At 40.9% G+C, this 19,503-nt stretch overlaps 1 protein-coding gene across 3 annotated transcripts in view; it reads left to right on the forward strand.

Annotated features, from left to right (window-relative positions):
• cblb (Cbl proto-oncogene B, E3 ubiquitin protein ligase) overlaps positions 1–19,503 on the forward strand; it is a 150,832-nt gene that overhangs the window by 100,809 nt on the left and 30,520 nt on the right. For 2 of the 3 annotated variants that reach the window (XM_021563293.3, XM_021563294.3), the window contains 3 exons: positions 2,865–3,068; positions 12,025–12,213; positions 17,275–17,640. In XM_021563293.3, coding sequence (XP_021418968.3) covers positions 2,865–3,068; positions 12,025–12,213; positions 17,275–17,640 — 759 coding nt within the window. The remainder of the gene's footprint in view (positions 1–2,864; positions 3,069–12,024; positions 12,214–17,274; positions 17,641–19,503) is intronic. The other variant, XM_090200188.1, reaches the window with a different exon arrangement.

Raw genomic sequence — 19,503 nt, forward strand, 5'->3', positions numbered from 1 at the left:
AGGGGCTGAATAATTTTGCATGCCCAATTTTTCAGTTTTTGATTTGTTAAAAAAGTTTGAAATATCCAATAAATGTCATTCCACTTCATGATTGTGTCCCACTTGTTGTTGATTCTTCACAAAAAAATACAGTTTTATATCTTTATGTTTGAAGCCTGAAATGTGGCAAAAGGTTGCAAAGTTCAAGGGGGCCGAATACTTTCGCAAGGCACTGTATACTAAATTATCAAAGTAATAGTAAAAGTACAAATAATTTCACATTCCTTATGCTAAGCAAATCAGACTGCTCTATTTTCATTTTTTCTTTAAATTTAAGGATAGCCAGGGGCACACTTCAACACTTTGACAATCATTTACAAACAAAGCATGTGTGTTTAGTGAGTCCGCCAGATCAGAGGCAGTAGTGATGACCAGGGATGTTCTGTTGATAAGTGTGTAAATTAGACCATTTCCGTCCCTGCTAAGCATTCGAAATGTAAGGATTACTTTTGGGTGTCAGAGAAAATGTATGGAGTAAAAAGTACACTATTTTCTTTAGGAATGTAGTGAAATAAAAGTTGTCAAAAATATAAATAGTAAAGTAAAGTACAGATTCCCCCCCCAAAAAATACTTAAGTATTCCTTTAACCTTTCTAGGGCAGGCGTTACGCTAGCGGAACCCCTCGACGACATTCCGCTGAAAAGGCAGTGCTCGAAATTCAAAAATATATTTTTTGAAATATGTAACTTTCACACATTAACAAGTCCAATAAGGCAAATGAAAGAAACTTCTTGTTAATCTACACATCGTGTCCGATTTCAAAAAGGCTTTACAGCGAAAGCACAACATATGATTATGTTAGGTCAGAGCCAAGTCAAAAAACCACACAGCCATTTTTCCAGCCAAAGATAGGAGTCACAAAAAGCAGAAATATAGATTAAATTAATCACTAACCTTTGATGATCTTCATCAGATGACACTCATAGGACATCATGTTACACAATACATGTATGTTTTGTTCAATAATATGCATATTTATATCCAAAAATCTCAGTTTACATTGGCGCGTTACGTTTAGTAATGTTTTGATTCCAAAACATCCAGTGATTTTATAGAAATACTCATAATAAACATTGATAAAAGTGTTATTCACAGAATTAAAGATAGACTTCTCCTTAATTCAACCGCTGTGTCAGATTTCAGAAAAACTTTAAGGAAAAACATAATCTGAGTACGGCGCTCAGAGCCCAATCCAGCCAAAGAAATATCCGCCATGTTGGAGTCAACAGAAGTTAGAAATAACATTATAAATATTCACTTAACTTTGATGATCTTCATCAGAATGCATTCTCAGGAATCCCAGTTCGACAATAAATTACTGATTTGTTCCATAAAGTTCCATAAAGTCCATCATTTATGTCCAAATAGCCACTTGTTGTTAGCGTGTTCAGCCCAGTAATCTATTTTCATGAGGCGTGAGCACTTCGTCCAGACAAAAACTCGAAAAGTTCCGTTACAGGTCGTAGAAACAAGTCAAACGATGTATGGAATCAATCTTTAGGATGTTTTTAACATAAATCATCAAAAAGGTTCCAACCGGAGAATTCCATTGTCTGTAGAAAAGCACTGGAACGAGAGCCAACTCTGTCGGGAGCGCGCTTCACGAGCCTGAGACACTCTGCCAGACCCATGACTCAATCAGCTCCAATCCCCCCCTCCTTTATTGCAAAAGCCTGAAACAAGTTTCTAAAGACGGTTGACCTCTAGTGGAAGCCTTAGGAAGTGCAGCTTGACCCCATAGACACTGTGTATTTGGTAGGCCAAGCTTTGAAAAACTACAAACCTCAGATTTTCCACTTCCTGGTTGGATTTTTCTCAGGTTTTCGCCTGCCATATGAGTTCTGTTATACTCACAGACATCATTCAAACAATTTTAGAGACTTCAGAGTGTTTTCTATCCAAATATACTAATAATAATATACACATGTTAGCATCTGGGACTGAGTAGGAGGCAGTTCACTCTGGGCACGCTATTCATCCAGAAGTGAAAATGCTACCCCCTATCCCAGTATTTTTACACTACTGGACTTACACCACTGGAATCCTCCAACCAGAATTTTGGCAAAACCAGGGAATCTATACTACCAGAAACAATGTGTTGCGTTGTCAGCTGATGCTGAATGTGTCTTTAGGGCTGCCTGCGTGAAATTTGTCCGTGGATGGACAGGCTCACGGGAGGCCAGTTTTTGAGGACAGGGGATTTTTCTGCAGTGTCAGTGAGCCTGACCAGCCTCCCACTCTAATTAGGATTGGTTTCCAAAAATGCTTTGATGCCTTTCGCAAGTCCCCAACCAGATATGTCTGCCACAATCAGGCTTTTGTTCTTGTAAATATCGCCTGCCTTTGATTCACTAAAGTTGAAACAGAGGGAAACCTCATCATGAAAGATGGAAGCCTTTTATTTATTTATTTTTAGTGCTGATTGTTTTCCTCTGCCATGTGAAATCTGTATTCGGGGCACTGAGGCTTGTAGATTGTCAAAATGGCTTCCTTCTTAATGTGTGTGCATGTCTTCACTTTACTCTGCCAGTGCTCTTTTTAAGGGGGGAATGGAAAGATGTCTTACCAAGGCCTACAGGTTCTTCTGAATGAAACCATGTGTCCCAGCTGTCTACAATTGCCTCTCTTGCTTTAGATCCCACTGTGTCCGTGCGTGTGTGTGTTGTATGCCTGAATGTGTATAGTTTCTGGGCATGTGCATGTGGGATTGCATTTATTTGAATGTTTGATTCATTTACTTACTTACTTATGTATGTAGGCCTATATACTACAGTGCATCTTTTAGCTGCAAATGTACTAAAGCTTGATGTGTGTTTCTCGACAGGAGTCGGACGGACAAGGGTGCCCTTTCTGCCGGTGTGAGATCAAAGGCACAGAGCCTATCATCGTGGACCCTTTTGACCCGCGCAACACAGGGGCTAAGTGCTTCTTCCTGGATGACTTTAGCTTGCCTATGCTCGACCTGGACGACCTGGACGAGGATAGAGAGGACTTTCTGGTCATGAACAGACTGGCCTCCATCAGGAAGGTACTTCACACTCTTCATTTACTATCACTTTTAGTCAATCATTATACTCCGTAATTGTGTGAATTCATTTATTTATTTGAAAAATATAAAATACATATAGAGTTGCCTCAGCCATGTGAGTACAACAAAATACACACATAAAACATTATAGAGGATTTAAAAATCAAGGTAGCGCTTCATAATAATTCCACGTAAATAAAGCATTTATAATGGATTAGTAAATCGTTTCTTTATCATGTATTAATCATTACTCCCACATTGGTAAATGCTAGTAGCGTAGTTATTCACACATAAACAACCTTTAAAGTATTTATGAATGATTCATAAGATCATTAATAAGATGTTTTATATAGGTCCTTACATTATAAACCATTTACTAACTAATCATTAGTCAAGTCTTTTTGTGTGGCCTCATCTAAAGTGTGTGATATTTTTAGTTTATAAATACTTTAAATCAAACAAATTTTATTGGTCACACACACATATTTATCAGATGTTTATGCGGGTGTAGCGAAATGCTTGTTTTCAATGACCAGTGTAATTTCATACAAAAATATGGATATGCCATTGGTAGACATTCAAACAGTAACTGATGCTCCTAAAGGTCTCAAAATGTCCCTTTGAACATATCAATGGTTAAACAATAAGCATACAATACAGAGGATGTCTTTGTTTTTATTCCTAAACAGTCCCACTGTTGTAAAAGTGTGATTTGTAACTTCAGACACTCTTAATGCTGAGTAAAACAATGTTTTAGTCCCAAAATGCTAACATAAGTGTTTCTTGACTGTGACTTTTCTACCAAAACCAAAGTGTGGATTGCAGTCACTCTTTAGATCAGTCTAATATTTTATTGACAATTACATGAAGTTGATGCAAAGAGTCAATATTTGCAGTGTTGACCCTTCTTTTTCAAGTCCTCTGCAATCTGCCCTGGCATGCTGTCAATTAACTTCTGGCCCACATCCTGACTGATGGCAGCCCATTCTTGCATAATTAATGCTTGGAGTTTGTCAGAATTTGTGGGTTTTTGTTTGTCCACCCACCTCTTGAGGATTGACCACAAGTTCTCATTGGGATTAAGGTCTGGGGAGTTTCCTGGCCATAGACCCAAAATATCAATATTTTGTTCCCCGAGTAACTTAGTTATCACTTTTGCCTTATGGCAAGGTGCTCCATCATGCTGGAAAAGGTATTGTTCGTCACCAAACTGTTCCTGGATGGTTGGGAGAAGTTACTCTCGGGGGATGTGTTGGTACCATTCTTTATTCATGGCTGTGTTCTTAGGCAAAATTGTGAGTGAGCCTGCTCCCTTGGCTGAGAAGCTACCCGACACATGAATGACACATGAATGGTCTCAGGATGCTTTGCTGTTGGCTTGACACAGGACTGATGGTAGTGCTCACCTTGTCTTCTCCGGACAAGCTTTTTTCTGGATGCCCCAAACAATCGGAAAGGGGATTCATCAGAGAAAATGACTTTACCCCAGTCCTCAGCAGTCCAATCCCTGTACCTTTTGCAGAATATCAGTCTGTCCCTGATGTTTTTCCTAGAGAGAAGTGGCTTCTTTGCTGCCCTTCTTGACACCAAGTCATCCTCCAAAAGTATTTGCCTCACTGTACGTGCTATTCATGAGCAAGCTCTCTACTGGTGGTGCCCCGATCCCACAGCTGAATCAACTTTAGGAGACGGTCCTGGTGCTTGCTGGACTTTCTTGGGCGCCCTGAAGCCTTCTTCACAACAATTGAACCACTCTCCTTGAAGTTCTTGATGATCCGATAAATGGTTGATTTAGGTGCAATCTTACTGGCAGCAATATCCTTGCCTGTGAAGCCCTTTTTGTGCAAAGCAATAATGACGGCATGTGTTTCCTTCCAGGTAACCATGGTTGACAGAGGAAGAACAATGATTCCATGCACCACCCTCCTTTTGAAGCTCTCAGTATGTTATTCGAACTCAATCAGCATGACAGTGTGATCTCCAACCTTGTCCTCGTCAACACTCACACCTGTGTTAACGAGAGAATCACTGACATGATGTCAGCTGGTCCTTTTGTGGCAGGGCTGAAATGCAGTGGAAATGTTTTTGGGGGATTCAGTTAATTTGCATGGCAAAGAGAGAGACTCTGCAATTAATTGCAAATCATCAGATCAGTCTTCATAACATTCTGGAGTATATGCAAATTGCCATCATACAAACTGAGGCAGCAGACTTCGTGAAAATGAATATTTGTTTCATTCTCAAAACTTTTGCCACGACTGTACACTTCTTCATATAAAACACGTTGTCCTTTAGCCAATCAAGCTCTCTGTCTGTAAGGTTACCTGCTCTGGTCCACATGACATAGTCTCAGCACTGTCTGGTAACAATCCACATACCCAACAATCTGATTCGGTGGTACAGAGACATTACTAGCTATTTGTAAGAAAGTGTTTGACCTGGGGAAAACCTCAATCCATTTGGAGTAACTGTCAACCATTACCAACATATATGTGACCCGTTTCAGGAAACTATTTGTATGTTGCGGGTCACTACTTCACAGGAGAGCAGTTTGAACGTAGCTTTTTTTAAAACAAAACATTTTTGGGGGGCAGAAATGCCTTCTCGAACATTTGAACTTCCATGTGTCTTAAAATACCTCATGGCGCACCGATCCCTTTACCCATCATTTTCATCAATATCCGCTGAATTGCAGAGCGCCAAATTCAAATTAAATTACTAAAAATATTTAATTTTCATGAAATCACAAGTGCAATATACCAAAACACAGCTTAGCTTGTTGTTAATCCACCAGATTGTCAGATTTCAAAAAAGCTTTACAGCGAAAGCAAACCAAGCGTTTATGTGAGCACAGCTCTCTCAGCAGACAAAACATTACAAACAGCTAGCAGCAAAGTAGATGGTCACGAAAGTCAGAAAAGCAATAAAATGAATTGCTTACCTTTAATGATTTTCAGATGTTTGCACTCACGAGATTCCCAGTTACACAATAAATGTTTGTTTTGTTCGATAAAGATTATTTTTATATCCAAAAACCTCCATTTGGTTGGTGCGTTTTGTTGAGTAATTCACAGGCCACGACGGGCAGAGGACAATTCCAAATAGTATCCGTAAAGTTTGTAGAAACATGTAAAACGTTTTTTATAATCAATCCTCAGGTTGTTTTTACAATAAATAATCGATAATATATCAACCGGACCGAAGCTTTTTTAATAGGAGAGAGAGAGAAAATGTCTGCTCCTAGCCCCTCGTCCTCGCAAAACTCTGGGGACACACACCTATCCACTGACGCGATGTGATCATTCTCGCTAATTTTTCAGAATAAAAGCCTGAAACTATGTCTAAAGACTGTTCACACCATGTGGAAGCCATAGGGAAAGGAATCTGGTTGATATCCCTATAAATGGAGGGTAGGCATGCAATGGAACAGAGGTTTCAAAATAACAGCACTTCCTGGTTGGATTTTCCTCAGGTTTTTGCCTGCAATATCAGTTATGTTATACTCACAGACAATATTTTGACAGTTGTGGTAACTTTAGAGTGTTTTCTATTCCAATCTGCCATTTATATGTATATTCTAGCTTCTGGGCCTGAGAAATAGGCAGTTTCATTTGGGCACGTTTTTCATCCAAACATCAAAATACTGCCCCCTAGTCTCAAGAGGTTAATAACCAACTTGTATGCCATCTGTAAATACAAATACCAATTGTCCAAATTGTTAAATTACGAGCCTGGTTGGCAACCTTCCCGCTAGCCATGATTGGCTAAGATAATGAGTGGGCTGGACATGCCGAAAGATGAGTTTGGATTGGTCTGCCATATTGCACGCTTCTGTCTATTTGAGCTGGTCAGTATGTGTAGGTAATCCTGTCTAACGCGGCTTTTTTTATGTATCGCGTAGAAAAACTGCGTAAGTGTTGCTCTCCACTTTCTGAGTTTTGAAATCAATGGAATTTGAGTATGATAGCTAAGGAGATGGAGAAAACACCTGTCTCCGGATGACATTTTATTTTTCACCTTTCTTTAACCAGGTAGGCTAGTTGAGAACAAGTTCTCATTTACAACTGCGACCTGGCCAAGATAAGACATAGCAGTGTGAACAGACAAAAACACAGAGTTACACATGGAGTAAAAAATAAACAAGTCAATAACACAGTAGAAAAAAAAGAAGAAAAAAAGGAGTCTATATACATTGTGTGCAAATGGCATGAGGAGGTAGGCGAATAATTACAATTTAGCAGATTAACCCTGGAGTGATAAATGATCAGATGGTCATGTGCAGGTAGAGATACTGGTGTGCAAAAGAGCAGAAAAGTAAATAAATAAAAACAGTATGGGGATGAGGTAGGTAAATTGGGTGGGCTATTTATCGATGGACTATGTACAGCTGCAGCGATCGGTTAGCTGCTCAGATAGCAGATGTTTGAAGTTGGTGAGGGAGATAAGAGTCTCCAACTTCAACGATTTTTGCAATTCGTTCCAGTCACAGGCAGCAGAGAACTGGAAGGAAAGGCGGCCAAATGAGGTGTTGGCTTTAGGGATGATCAGTGAGATACACCTGCTGGAGCGCGTGCTACGGGTGGGTGTTGCCATCGTGACCAGTGAACTGAGATAAGGCGGAGCTTTACCTAGCATGGACTTATAGATGACCTGGAGCCAGTGGGTCTGGCGCCGAATATGTAGCGAGGTCCAGCCGACTAGACTGTACAGGTCACAGTGGTGGGTGGTATAAGGTGCTTTAGTAACAAAACGGATGGCACTGTGATAAACTGCATCCAGTTGCTGAGTAGAGTATTGGAAGCTATTTTGTAGACGACATCCCCGAAGTCGAGGATCGGTAGGATAGTCAGTTTTACTAGTGTAAGTTTGGCGGCGTGAGTGAAGGAGGCTTTGTACGAAATAGAAAGCCAACAACGATTTGATTTTAGACAGATTTTTGTTTCACAACTACTTCAGTATTTGAGACACGTCCTTCAGGAATTACATTTTCGGAAGAGAATTTGGTCAGAGAATCCACACACACCTGGGGTCCCATTCCCCTGATTAGAGGGACAGAAAGAAGTTGAAAAATAATGATACAAATAAAAGTAGTAACACCAAGAATAAAATACACAAGAATGAAATGAAATTGTATTTGTCACATGCATCGTAAGCAACTTGTGTAGACTAAGCAACATGTGGGACTTCCCAACAATACAGAGAGATAAATAAAATAAAAAATAGAAAAAGGAATAAATGCACAACGAAGACTTTCCTATGTACACACCCAACCCAACGACAACTTGCCTATATACACACCTATCCCAACAACAACTTGCCTATATACACACCCATCCCAACAACAACTTGCCTATGTACACACCCATCCCAACGACAACTTGCCTATGTACACACCCAACCCAACGACAACTTGCCTATATACACACCCATCCCATCAACAACTTGCCTATGTACACACCCAACCCAACGACAACTTGCCTATGTACACATCCATCCCAACGACAACTTGCCTATGTACACACCCATTCCAACAACAACTTGCAACTTGCATATTTTGACAAACTCCAAGCGGGCTGTCATGTCAATACTTATTTTCCACCATAATTTGCAAATAAATTCATTAAAAATCCTACAATGTGATATTCTGGATTTGTTTTCTTCTCATTTTGTCTGTCATAGTTGAAGTGTACCTATGATGAAAATTACAGACCTCTCTCATCTTTTTAAGTGGGAGAACTTGCACAATTGGTGGCTGACTAAATACTTTTTTTGCCCCACTGTATAGGCAGGCGTACAGGAGGCTAAGTTCAACTACCAGAGTCAGTTGGAGTGCCAGTATGCACTGCCTTCATAGGCCTGCAGTAGCTAAGCCTAATAATAGCCATACCACACCAAACCTTCACAAAGGTCGCTTAACTTTATTAGGGTAAAAGTAACAAGCACAGCAGGGCCGCCGGCAAACGTGTGGCGTGCCGGCATTTGCCCCACCACAATTGACTTGGTTTAATAAAAAATATTGACACAAAAGCGTTGGAAAGAGAGACAAGGTAATGTTGTTTAGATTTTTATGTTTTCATCCTTTCCAGGATTTTTTTTTAACCATTAGAACAATTCTGATCCCATCACAGCCTGTATAAAACAGTTTTTTACAGGTGATTTATTCCTATGGCATACTTGGAGTTTTACTTGGTTAGGTTAGGTTCCCAGATAAGGAGAAACTCTGGGCCCCAGGAAAAACATTTCCCCCCACCACTCTGGGACTTGTTGTGCCACCTCTGAAATTACCAGACAATGTTAGAAATTAAAAAACATATTATATTCTATTGTATTCATATTCACCATTTTGGCTTACGTATCTAAACATTTTTAGATAGTATCTGCATTTTAAAAAAATGGTGGGGGAATATGGGCTTCCATAGTTTTACGTATCTCGGTGAAGCCTACTGACAGCAGCTACTGTGACAATTTCAGAATGTAACAGGCTGTTACTGCACTTTCAGGTAAAACTATTTTAGCTGGTTCAAAAACATTGCTCTGCTATTACCATTTATACTGTAAGAGTATTGCGTTTGACACAATTATTTTTACACTGGAGGGGGGCGCTCAAGACGTGATCATTTCGCAAGTTCACACAACGGTATTGTCTCTCCAGAACTGATAACTCTCGAGAGCCTCTCGAAAATGGCCCTTTGCTATCGCCAATGTGAAACGGTCTAAAAGTGTGATCTTGGACAAAGTCTTTTTTATGTCTCTATTTGGTTTGGTCAGGGTGTGATTTGGGGTGGGCATTCTATGTTTTTGTTTTCTATGATTGTGTATTTCTATGTTTTGACCGTGTATGGTTGTCAATCAGGGACAGCTGTCTATCGTTGTCTCTGATTGGGAACCATACTTAGGTATCCCTTTTCCCTCCTTTCAGGGTGGGAAGTTAACTTTGTTTGTGGCACATAGCCCTTAATTAAGCTTCACGGTTGTTTTTGTATTGTTTATTTTTTTTGTCGGCGTCATCCTAATAAAAAGGAATATGTACTCACACCACGCTGCGCATTGGTCTACATTTTACGTCCGTGACAGTGTGACTATGGCCTCTGTGCTCAGTCAACTTAACTCACATGCTGTCAAGTAGAATTACCCAGCGATTAATTAAATGGACTACTGCCATTTATCTACGTATCTACTAACTAAATATGCAGGACGTTGAACTTGTGTGTCAGAATCACAGAAGAGGATAGTTGTATTTTGTGTTTTTTTATGCAGGTCTGGTCAAACTTCGATGAGTTACTAAGCATTCTGTCAGTTCAATTGCTGTCTGGTATTAAAAAAATGTAGCGTCAGTTCAATTGCTCTCTGGTATTAAAAAAAAAGTAAAGTCAGCGCAATCTCAGAAATGCCACATTTCAGGATTCAAAACAGTACTTGTCATGTCATGAAACATCATGCTGTGCCAGGAAGGGAAAGAATCCTGTTCAATGCTACAGACTCTGGTGATTAAGTGGATAATGCTACAATTTGCTGATTAGCCATAGAGTAAGTGTCGTCCAACCCCGGAATGCCGAGTTTGCCTCAGCACTTACAGTACCAGTCAAAAGTTTGGAAACACCTACTCATTCCAGGGTTTTTCTTTATTTTTACTATTTTCTACATTGTAGAATAATAGGGAAGACATCAAAACTATGAAATAACACATATGGAGTCATGTAGTAGCCAAAAAAGTGTTAAACAAATAAAAATATATTTTATATTTGAGATTCTTCAAAGTAGCCACTCTTTACCTTGATGACAACTTTGCACACGCTTGGTTTATTATTATTATTATTTTTAAATTTCACCTTTATTTAACCAGGTAGTCCAGTTGAGAACAAATTCTCATTTACAATTGCGACCTGGCCAAGATAAAGCAAAGCAGTGCAGCAAAAACAACAACACAGAGTTACACATAAACAAATGTACAGTCAATAACACAATAGAAAAATCTATGTACAGTGTGTGCAAATGTAGAAGATTAGGGAGGTAAGGCAATAAATAGGCCATAGTGGCGAAATAATTACAATTTAGCATTACCACTGGAGTGATAGGTGTACAGATTATGATATGCAAGTAGAGATACTGGATTGCAAAAGAGCAAGAAGATAAATAACTATATGGGGATGAGGTAGTTGGATGTGCGATTTACAGATTGGCTGTGTACAGGTACAGTGATTGATAAGCTGCTCTGACAGCTGATGCTTAAAGTTAGAGAGGGAGATCTAAGTCTCCAGCTTCAGTGATTTTTGCAATTCGTTACAGTTATTGGCAGCAGAGAACTGGAAGGAAAGGCGGCCAAAGGAAGTGTTGGCTTTGGGGATGACCAGTGAAATATACCTGCTGGAGCGCGTGCTACGGGTGGGTGTTGCTATGGTGACCAGTGAGCTGAGATAAGGTGGAGCTTTTACCTAGCAAAGGCTTATAGATGTCAATGGAGCCAGTGGGTTTGGCGACAAATATGTAGCGAGGTCTAGCCAACGAGAGCATACAGGTCACAGTGGTGGGTAGTATATGGGGCTTTGGTGACAAAACGAATGGCATAAAAGCACATTTCACTCCAGCAGCAAGCTGTAGCAGGAGCTCTCGTGCACATTATATAAACATAACGACTAACGAAAATACACACGCACCAATTTAATTCCACTAAATGATGCAAATTAACCTGTAGACCGATAAGCATGACCGGTCAAATGCATTTCCATCAACTGTTATTTCCATCAATGAAAATTATTTTGTAACATGATTTTCCCCTCTTTTTTGGGGACAATTGGCCAGCGGCAGTTTTTTTAAAATCTACTTTTCATCATTTTATAGGCCAAAATCCGGCTACCGGAAACCCTGTTATAAATGTTACATCCATGTATTTCAGTGTCTATGACTGCCACATGGGTATTATTAAAAACCTGAACTTGTTTTGTTCTTTCCATATCAGCAGTGTGCCGAACAGCAGAACTCCCCCGTGATGTCGCCAAACTCCTCCCCGGTGGCCCAGAGGAGGAAAGCCCATGGTGAGGCCCTCAGCATCCAGCACCTCAGCCTGCCCCCCGTACCCCCTCGCCTGGACCTCATCCAGAAGGGCGTCATCCGATCCCCCTCTGCCAGCCCCTCCAGCTCCCCAAAGGTGGGTCAGGGTTGTTAGGTTCTAAATAACAGGGTACAAACCGATGCTCAAACCAAGTTTATTCACCCAAAGGGTCAGACAGCTGAACAGACAAAGAACATATTCACACAAGAACTGGTATTTAACCCTTTCTCTTATGCTGAGCCCTCTCCTTACACATCTGAACAGCCAATACACAGCTGTTGCTATTCAGAACTTTAGTGATATCTGTTCTTCCTCACTTCATCTAACCTGACCTCAGCCCAAATTTCTCACTCCTCCCCAACTCCCGGCTGTCCTGTTGACTTGTACCAGACTGTGGCCATTCTCCTCCCATTGATGGTTAACAATAATATATCCTGGCAGAATGTAAACGTTCTACATTCCCCTCTCTCCCTCAGTGACATGAATAAGGATACTTCATATTTTCAAGTTTAGATCTCAGAACCCATCAGCATGTACCATATGTCTATGGGGTGTACAGCCTAAACCCCCTTTCAAACTGGTTTGGTGTGATCTATTGTTTCTCATTCAGCACACCAAAGAGGTACTGATTCAGATTCAGATTGTTTAATAGTCACATGTACAGGGTTGCAGGTGTGATTGTAGGGCACAGTGAAAATCTGAAACTGCAGGTTTGCACTCCACATCGACACCCTTTTCATACTATTGTGCTGACCCAAACTCTTTTGGCTCACTTTTGTGTTCACTTTAGCAGAATTTGACCAGGAAGTAGGAACCGGAAAGTTTGGACTGACGATACAGTGCTTCAGTGTTTTATACTTTTTAAAACACTTGAAATCAAGCTTTATTTATAGCGCACATTTCAGACATGAATGCAACGCAATGCACTTCACAGGAAAATACATAAATAAAAAACTGAAATATTTACTACACAAAAGAATAACAAAAACTGAAAGACAAAAAAGGCACCCTAACAAAAACAACGCTAAAGAGGTTTGTTTTAAGATCTCTTTTAAAAATGTCCACAGTTTCGGGCCCCCTCAGGTTCTCTGGTAGTCTTGGTCAGTACCCTTGCTGCAGCATTCTGTATGTTTTGTTGTTGACCAATGGCTTTCTTGGGTAGACCAGACAGGAGAGCATTACACGGAACCCAAACCGGCAGCGTGCGTGCGCCATCGTGCATAAATTTGTTTTGTCCCCCCACACCAAACGCGATCACGACACACAGGTTAATATATCAAAGCAAACTCTGAACCAATTACATTAATTTGGGGACAGGTTGAAAAGCATTAAACATGTATGGCAATTTAGCTAGCTAGCTTGCACATGCTAGCTAATTTGTCCTATTTAGCTAGCTTGCTGTTGCTAGCTAATTTGTCATGGGATATAAACATTGAGTTGTTATTTTACCTGAAATGCACAAGGACCTGTACTCCGACAATTAATCCACACATAAAACGGACAACCAAATTGTTTCTAGTCATCTCTCCTCCTTCCAGGCTTTTTCATATTTGAACTTGTATGGTGATTGGCATCTAAACTTTCATAGTATTGCCACAACGACCGGCAAAACAGTTTGTCTTTCAATCACCCACGTGGGTATAACCAATGAGGAGATGGGAGAGGCAGGACTTGCAGCGCGATCTGCATCAGAAATAGGAATGGCTTATATTTTAGCCCTTGGCAACGCAGACGTAATAATTGAATAACATGGATTTCTACATGTATTTTGCAATGCTCACGCACGTGACGTGTCCGGTCTGGTCAGCATGTTACAGTAGTCAGGCCTTCTTGTAATAAAAGCATGGATAAGTCTATCTGTATCAGCCTGAGAGAAACGGCCGAACCTTGGCAATGTTCATCATGTGGTAAAAAGCTATTTTGGTCACATTCCTAATGTGGGATTCGAAATAGAGTTCAGAATCTAAAATGACACCTACGTTTTTGACCTGGTGTTTTATCTTTATTGCCTGTGAATTAAAATCTGCTGCCAGATTCTCTCTCTCTGTGCTTTGGCTACAACAATAAGTACCTCGGCCTTTAGCTGGAGGAAGTGAGACATCCAAGTATTTAGATCACTAATACAGTCTAATAATTTAAGTCTAATAATTTATCCGTGGAGCTGAAAACCTCTGGGGACACAGAAATGTAAAGTTGTGTAGCAGTGAAAGTCAATGTCATGCACGCTGATAACACTGCCAAGGGCCCTAAAATTGAACCTTGCGATACCTTGCCACGTGTGATATCTATTTTCTTTGGGTTATGTTCACAATTGGTGACAAAAAAACTCTTGACCGGTTAAATAGGTCCTAAACCAATTTAGAACTGGACCGTAGAGGCCAACCCACCTCTCCAGTCTGTCCAGAAGGACACCACGGTCAACGGTGTTGAATGCAGCACTTAAATCAAAGAGTACAGGGACAGAGAGCTGTTTGGCATCTGTGTTGGCTTAAAGATCATTTACCACTTTAACTAAGGCTGTCTCTGTGCTGTGGTGGGCATGAAAACCAGATTGGAATTTTTCACTTAGCTATATATTTTATATTTCTAACACTCGTACCTGTATACACGTTGAAAATGGCAGATTTGGCCACTTTTAAATTTGAACGTAGTGGCTGTACAGTAACATGCTATACGTGACGTCAGTGCTCTGGCTCTACGCATCATCAGCGCTATATGGGTTTTGACTGACACCCGTTCTGAACTTGAGCACCGCGCAGGACAACACTATACCCCATCCTTTGCGGTAATTGAGGACATTTTGAAAAACGTTTGCTGTCTGAATGAGGGAAATGCTGCAAATTTAGATGACAGGATGTATTTTGTAAGATGAGACGTTGAGGATTATAAATGCTGCTTTGATCTCATACATACAAGAAAGTCAAACACCCGTCAGTCCAGATGTGCACTTCACATTTCCAAATCATAAAACTCATGTCATATACAGTGTTAATGTTTATTATCACTATGTTTTATGTACAGTTACAAGATGACATGGCATCATACCCTGATGTTCTGAATAGAATGAGCCTGTTTTTTTTTTATTGTGAAGTAAATTCACGCGAATGCACTCATGACTCCTCCTTCAGGTAAAACTAATTATATGTTATTTTTCAAAAAGCTTAAACATTTATCTAATGATTTATGCTTATGTATATTGGATTGATTGTGTCCCTGCTTATACATATCTGGGTATCTGGATTGACGAAAAGCTATCTTTCAAAAAGCATATTGATGAGTTAGTTAACAAGTGGCCTTCCTTTTATAGGAAAAGTTTATCACATTTTATTACGTGTGATAGGTTCATTACACATCACTGCATTCTGTATCAGAAAGTATGTTGGCCCTCTTCAATCTCATAGATAAATGCAGGTGGTATCAGGAATTCCCCAGGGCAGCTAGGCCCCTTACTTTTCTCAATCTTTACTAATGACATGCCTACTGGCCTTGAGTAAAGCCAGTGTGTCTATGTCTGAGGATGACTCAACACTACACACGTCAGCTACTACAGAGAGTGAAATCACTGGAACACTTAACAAAGACCTGCAGTTAGTTTCACAATGGGTGGCATTGTATTTGAGACAAATCATTCACTAAACCCTAAACCTCGACTAAATATTGTAATAAATCATGTGGAAAGTTGAAGTGACTAAACTGCTTGGAGCAACCTTGGATTGTAAAACTGTCACGGTCAAAACATATTGATACAGCAGTAGCTAAGATGGGGAGAAGTCTGTCCATAATAAAGTGCTGCTCTACCTTCTTAACAACACTATCAACAATCCAGGTCCTGGTTTAGAACAGAGCAGCACGGCTAGCCCCTAAATGTACACAGAGAGGTAACATGAATAATATTCATGTCGATGGCTCAAATTGGACGAGAGATTGACTTTATCACTACTGAGTATCCTTAAATACAAATATAAATACAAATGCTCTGCTCTATTTTTGTTTATAAAGCCCTCTTGTGCACACTTCAGACATATGCGTCACCTGACCCGATCATAGGGATGGCTAACTCTGGAGATCCCTTCAGTCTCCACTAAGTTAGGTAGATCTGCGTTGTGTTTTTTTGCAACTTGTGGAATGATCTCCAGAAATCTCTAAAGTTAAATGTTTTGGTGCTGGTTGATGCCATCCCTCGGAGCCTGGTTCCTCTCTAGGTTTCTTCCTAGGTACCTGCCTTCTAGGGAGTTTTTCCGAGCCAGTGAGCTTCTTCCTCTGCATTGCTTGCTCTTTGGGGTTTCAGGCTGGGTATCCCCTAGAATCGATGTGTGCGCCCGGGCAGACATTGAATTAGCATAATAAAAAATGTCCAGAAAAATCTGTCTTTTAAAACTAGTGATATCTGTTTTTTTTTTTTTCAATCTACCACATCCGCCGATATCGGCCTTGCAAATTTGCGGTGGAAGGTGGCAAGGCTACAGCCGTGTTTGCCATACCAGGAGACATCACAAAAATGGTCCTTCCCACCTCAGACAGAGGACTGACACTTTAAAACATACTTCCTTTTGATTTATTTTTGGACTTTCTGTTTTTCCATGTATGAATCTGTTATTCAGTGCGTTTCTATGGGCTAATAGCAGTAAGGCTAAATCAATGTTTCATCCCCAAAATGTTGTTTTTTTTTAACCTAAAGGGGTCCTAAAATTGTAAATCAATAGCTAAATGATCCATGGTATGATTTTTTCAAATCAATTCCATATGTTAGCTTAGTAGAACACCCCCCCCCCCGCCCCCCCAGACTTTTTGGGGTTAGCACTTTGAGATAACTGCTGATATAAAAAGGCTTTATTTAAACAGGCAAGTCAGTTAAGAACAGATTTGTATTTACAATGATGGTCTAGCAAGAGGCAAAAGGCCTCTTGTGGGAACAGGCGCTGATATAAAAACGTCAAAAAACAATGTAAGACAGAAATAACATAGACAGAAGACACTAGCAACAGCACAAATACAACAGTAGACTGTCAAAGGATGTGTGTGTGTGTGCAGGCATGTGTGTGTGTGAAGTAAAACAACATGCTTCCTTCATAAAATGCATTTGATTGATATGTCAGCCTGCTTCAACACAGTTTATTTCTGTGTAGTGTAAAACGAACACATGCCCTCCTCCCCAAGTCCTCTCCAGGGTTGGCCAGAAAACAAGACAAGCCTTTGCCTGCTCCCCCGCCCCCCAAGAGGGACCCTCCACCCCCACCACCTCCTGAGCGCCCACCACCCATCCCACCAGATGGATGTGTCTCCTTGGTCCCCTCGTCCACCAACGGTGTGCCCTGTGACCCCGCGCTGCCCCCTGAGGCCTGGTGTCCCAAAGAGAGCCCCCTGGTGGACCCCCACAAAACGGGGACAGGGGCTGACCGCTTCTCCAAGCTGGCCCACTCTGCCCCCTCTGATGGCAACGGTAGACCACTCAGCTGGCCCTTGGCGGATGCAGGCATTGGCAGCTCGCATCCTAGAATAGAGGCCCTCATGGAGAACCCCAAGGTAAGAATCACTAGGGTTCTGTTAGCGCACATGCTATACAGCATTTTTAAAACATTACAATACATTCACAACACATTTCACGCAACACATTAAGTGTGTGCCCCCAGGCCACTACTCTACTACCACATATCTACAACACAAAATCCATGTGTACGTGTGTGTATAGTGTAAATGTTATCGTGGGGTTGTGTGCATGTGTCTGTGCCTGTGTTCGTGTCTATTTACAGTCGCTGTTCCATAATGTGTAATTGTATCTGTTTTTTTAAATCAAATTTTACTGCTTGCATCAGTTACTTGATGTGGAATAGAGCTCCATGTTGTCATGGCTCTATGTAGTACTGTGCGCCATTCACCACAACAGTGACTGTTCTTGCAAGTGTTGGGGTTTGTGAGATGATTGAGTTGATTTATGCATTTGCTACATAGAAAAGTGGTTTGCTGAATATTAGCTGATTTTCACATTTGTTCTGTGTGTCTCTCGCTCACTCATTTGAACTCTCTTTCTCAAATACACCCACAAAAATAGAATAGGATGACTATTGTACTATGGGGGATAGTAGGTTGACATAGCTAGTGCTTTTGCGGTTCATTAGGCCTACTCATCTTGTTGGCTGACGAAAAGTAAATGTGGACGGTTCTTCCGATATTTTCAATATGCACCTCGGAATTACTCCAAGATAGCGTAGCAGTGCAGACGTGGTTTGTCGTCCTCTCGTTTACTTTGTGTTTTTCATCTTTTTTGTATACATTTCAATTTTTTTCATTTTTAAATTAAATATGCCTTCCAGTAACCCGCCGCACCCAATGTAACACGGATCCGCAATTCTTTTTTAGACCTTATAGCCAGAACCTCCATTAGAAGCTAGCCATCAGAAGCTAACCATCTAATTAGCTACTAGCTATTTAGTCATTGTTAGCCACTGCTGGATCACTTGGCTACATAGCTGATGCCTGCAGGACTGTTCATTAATCATGGTACTCCATTTTGTTTATTTTTTGTTTATCTGTCGGTCCCAGCCTCGAACTCAGGCCATGTGTGTAGTTAACTGACCCTCTGCCCATTCATCGCCATTTTACCTGTTGTTGTTGTCGTGGTGATTAGCTGTTGTTGTCTTAGCCGTTGTTGTCTTAGCTTTCCCAATCAACACCTGTGATTGCTTTATGCCTCGCTTTATGTCTCTCTCAAATGTCAATATGCCTTGAACACTGTTGTTTTAGCATAGTTATCATTGTTTTAGTTTACTGCGTAGCCCCTAGTCCCACTCAACATGCCTCAGATACCTCCTTTGTCCCACCTCCCACACATGCGGCGACCTCACCCAGCTTAACTAGCCCATCCAGAGATGCAACCTCTCTTATCATCACTCGGTGCCTGGGCTTGCCTCCACTGTAACCACACCCCACCATACCCCTGTCTATACATTATGTTCTGAATCTATTCTACCACACCCAGAAATCTGCTCCTTTTATTATCTGACCCCAATGCACCACACGACCAGTTTTGATAGCCTTTAGCTGTACCCTCATCCTACTCCCCCTTGTTCCTCTGGTGATGTGGAGATTAACCCAGGCCCTGCGTGCCCCCAGGCACTGTCATTTGTTGACTTCTGTAACTGAAAAAGCCTTGGTTTCATGCATGTTAACATCAGAAGCCTCCTCCCTAAGTTTGTTTTACTCACTGCTTTAGCACACTCTGCCAACCCTGATGTCCTTGCTGTGTCTTAATCCTGGTTTAGGGAGGCCACCAAAAATTCTGAGATTTACATTCCCAACTACAACATTTTCCGTCAAGATAGAACTGCCAAAGGGCGAGGAGTTGCAATCTACTGCAGAGATAGCCTGCAAAGTTCTGTCATACTTAAC

The sequence above is a fragment of the Oncorhynchus mykiss genome, chromosome 15, assembly GCF_057628025.1.
Source record: "Oncorhynchus mykiss isolate SJ-2025 chromosome 15, ASM5762802v1, whole genome shotgun sequence".
Classification (NCBI taxonomy): Eukaryota; Metazoa; Chordata; class Actinopteri; order Salmoniformes; family Salmonidae; genus Oncorhynchus; species Oncorhynchus mykiss.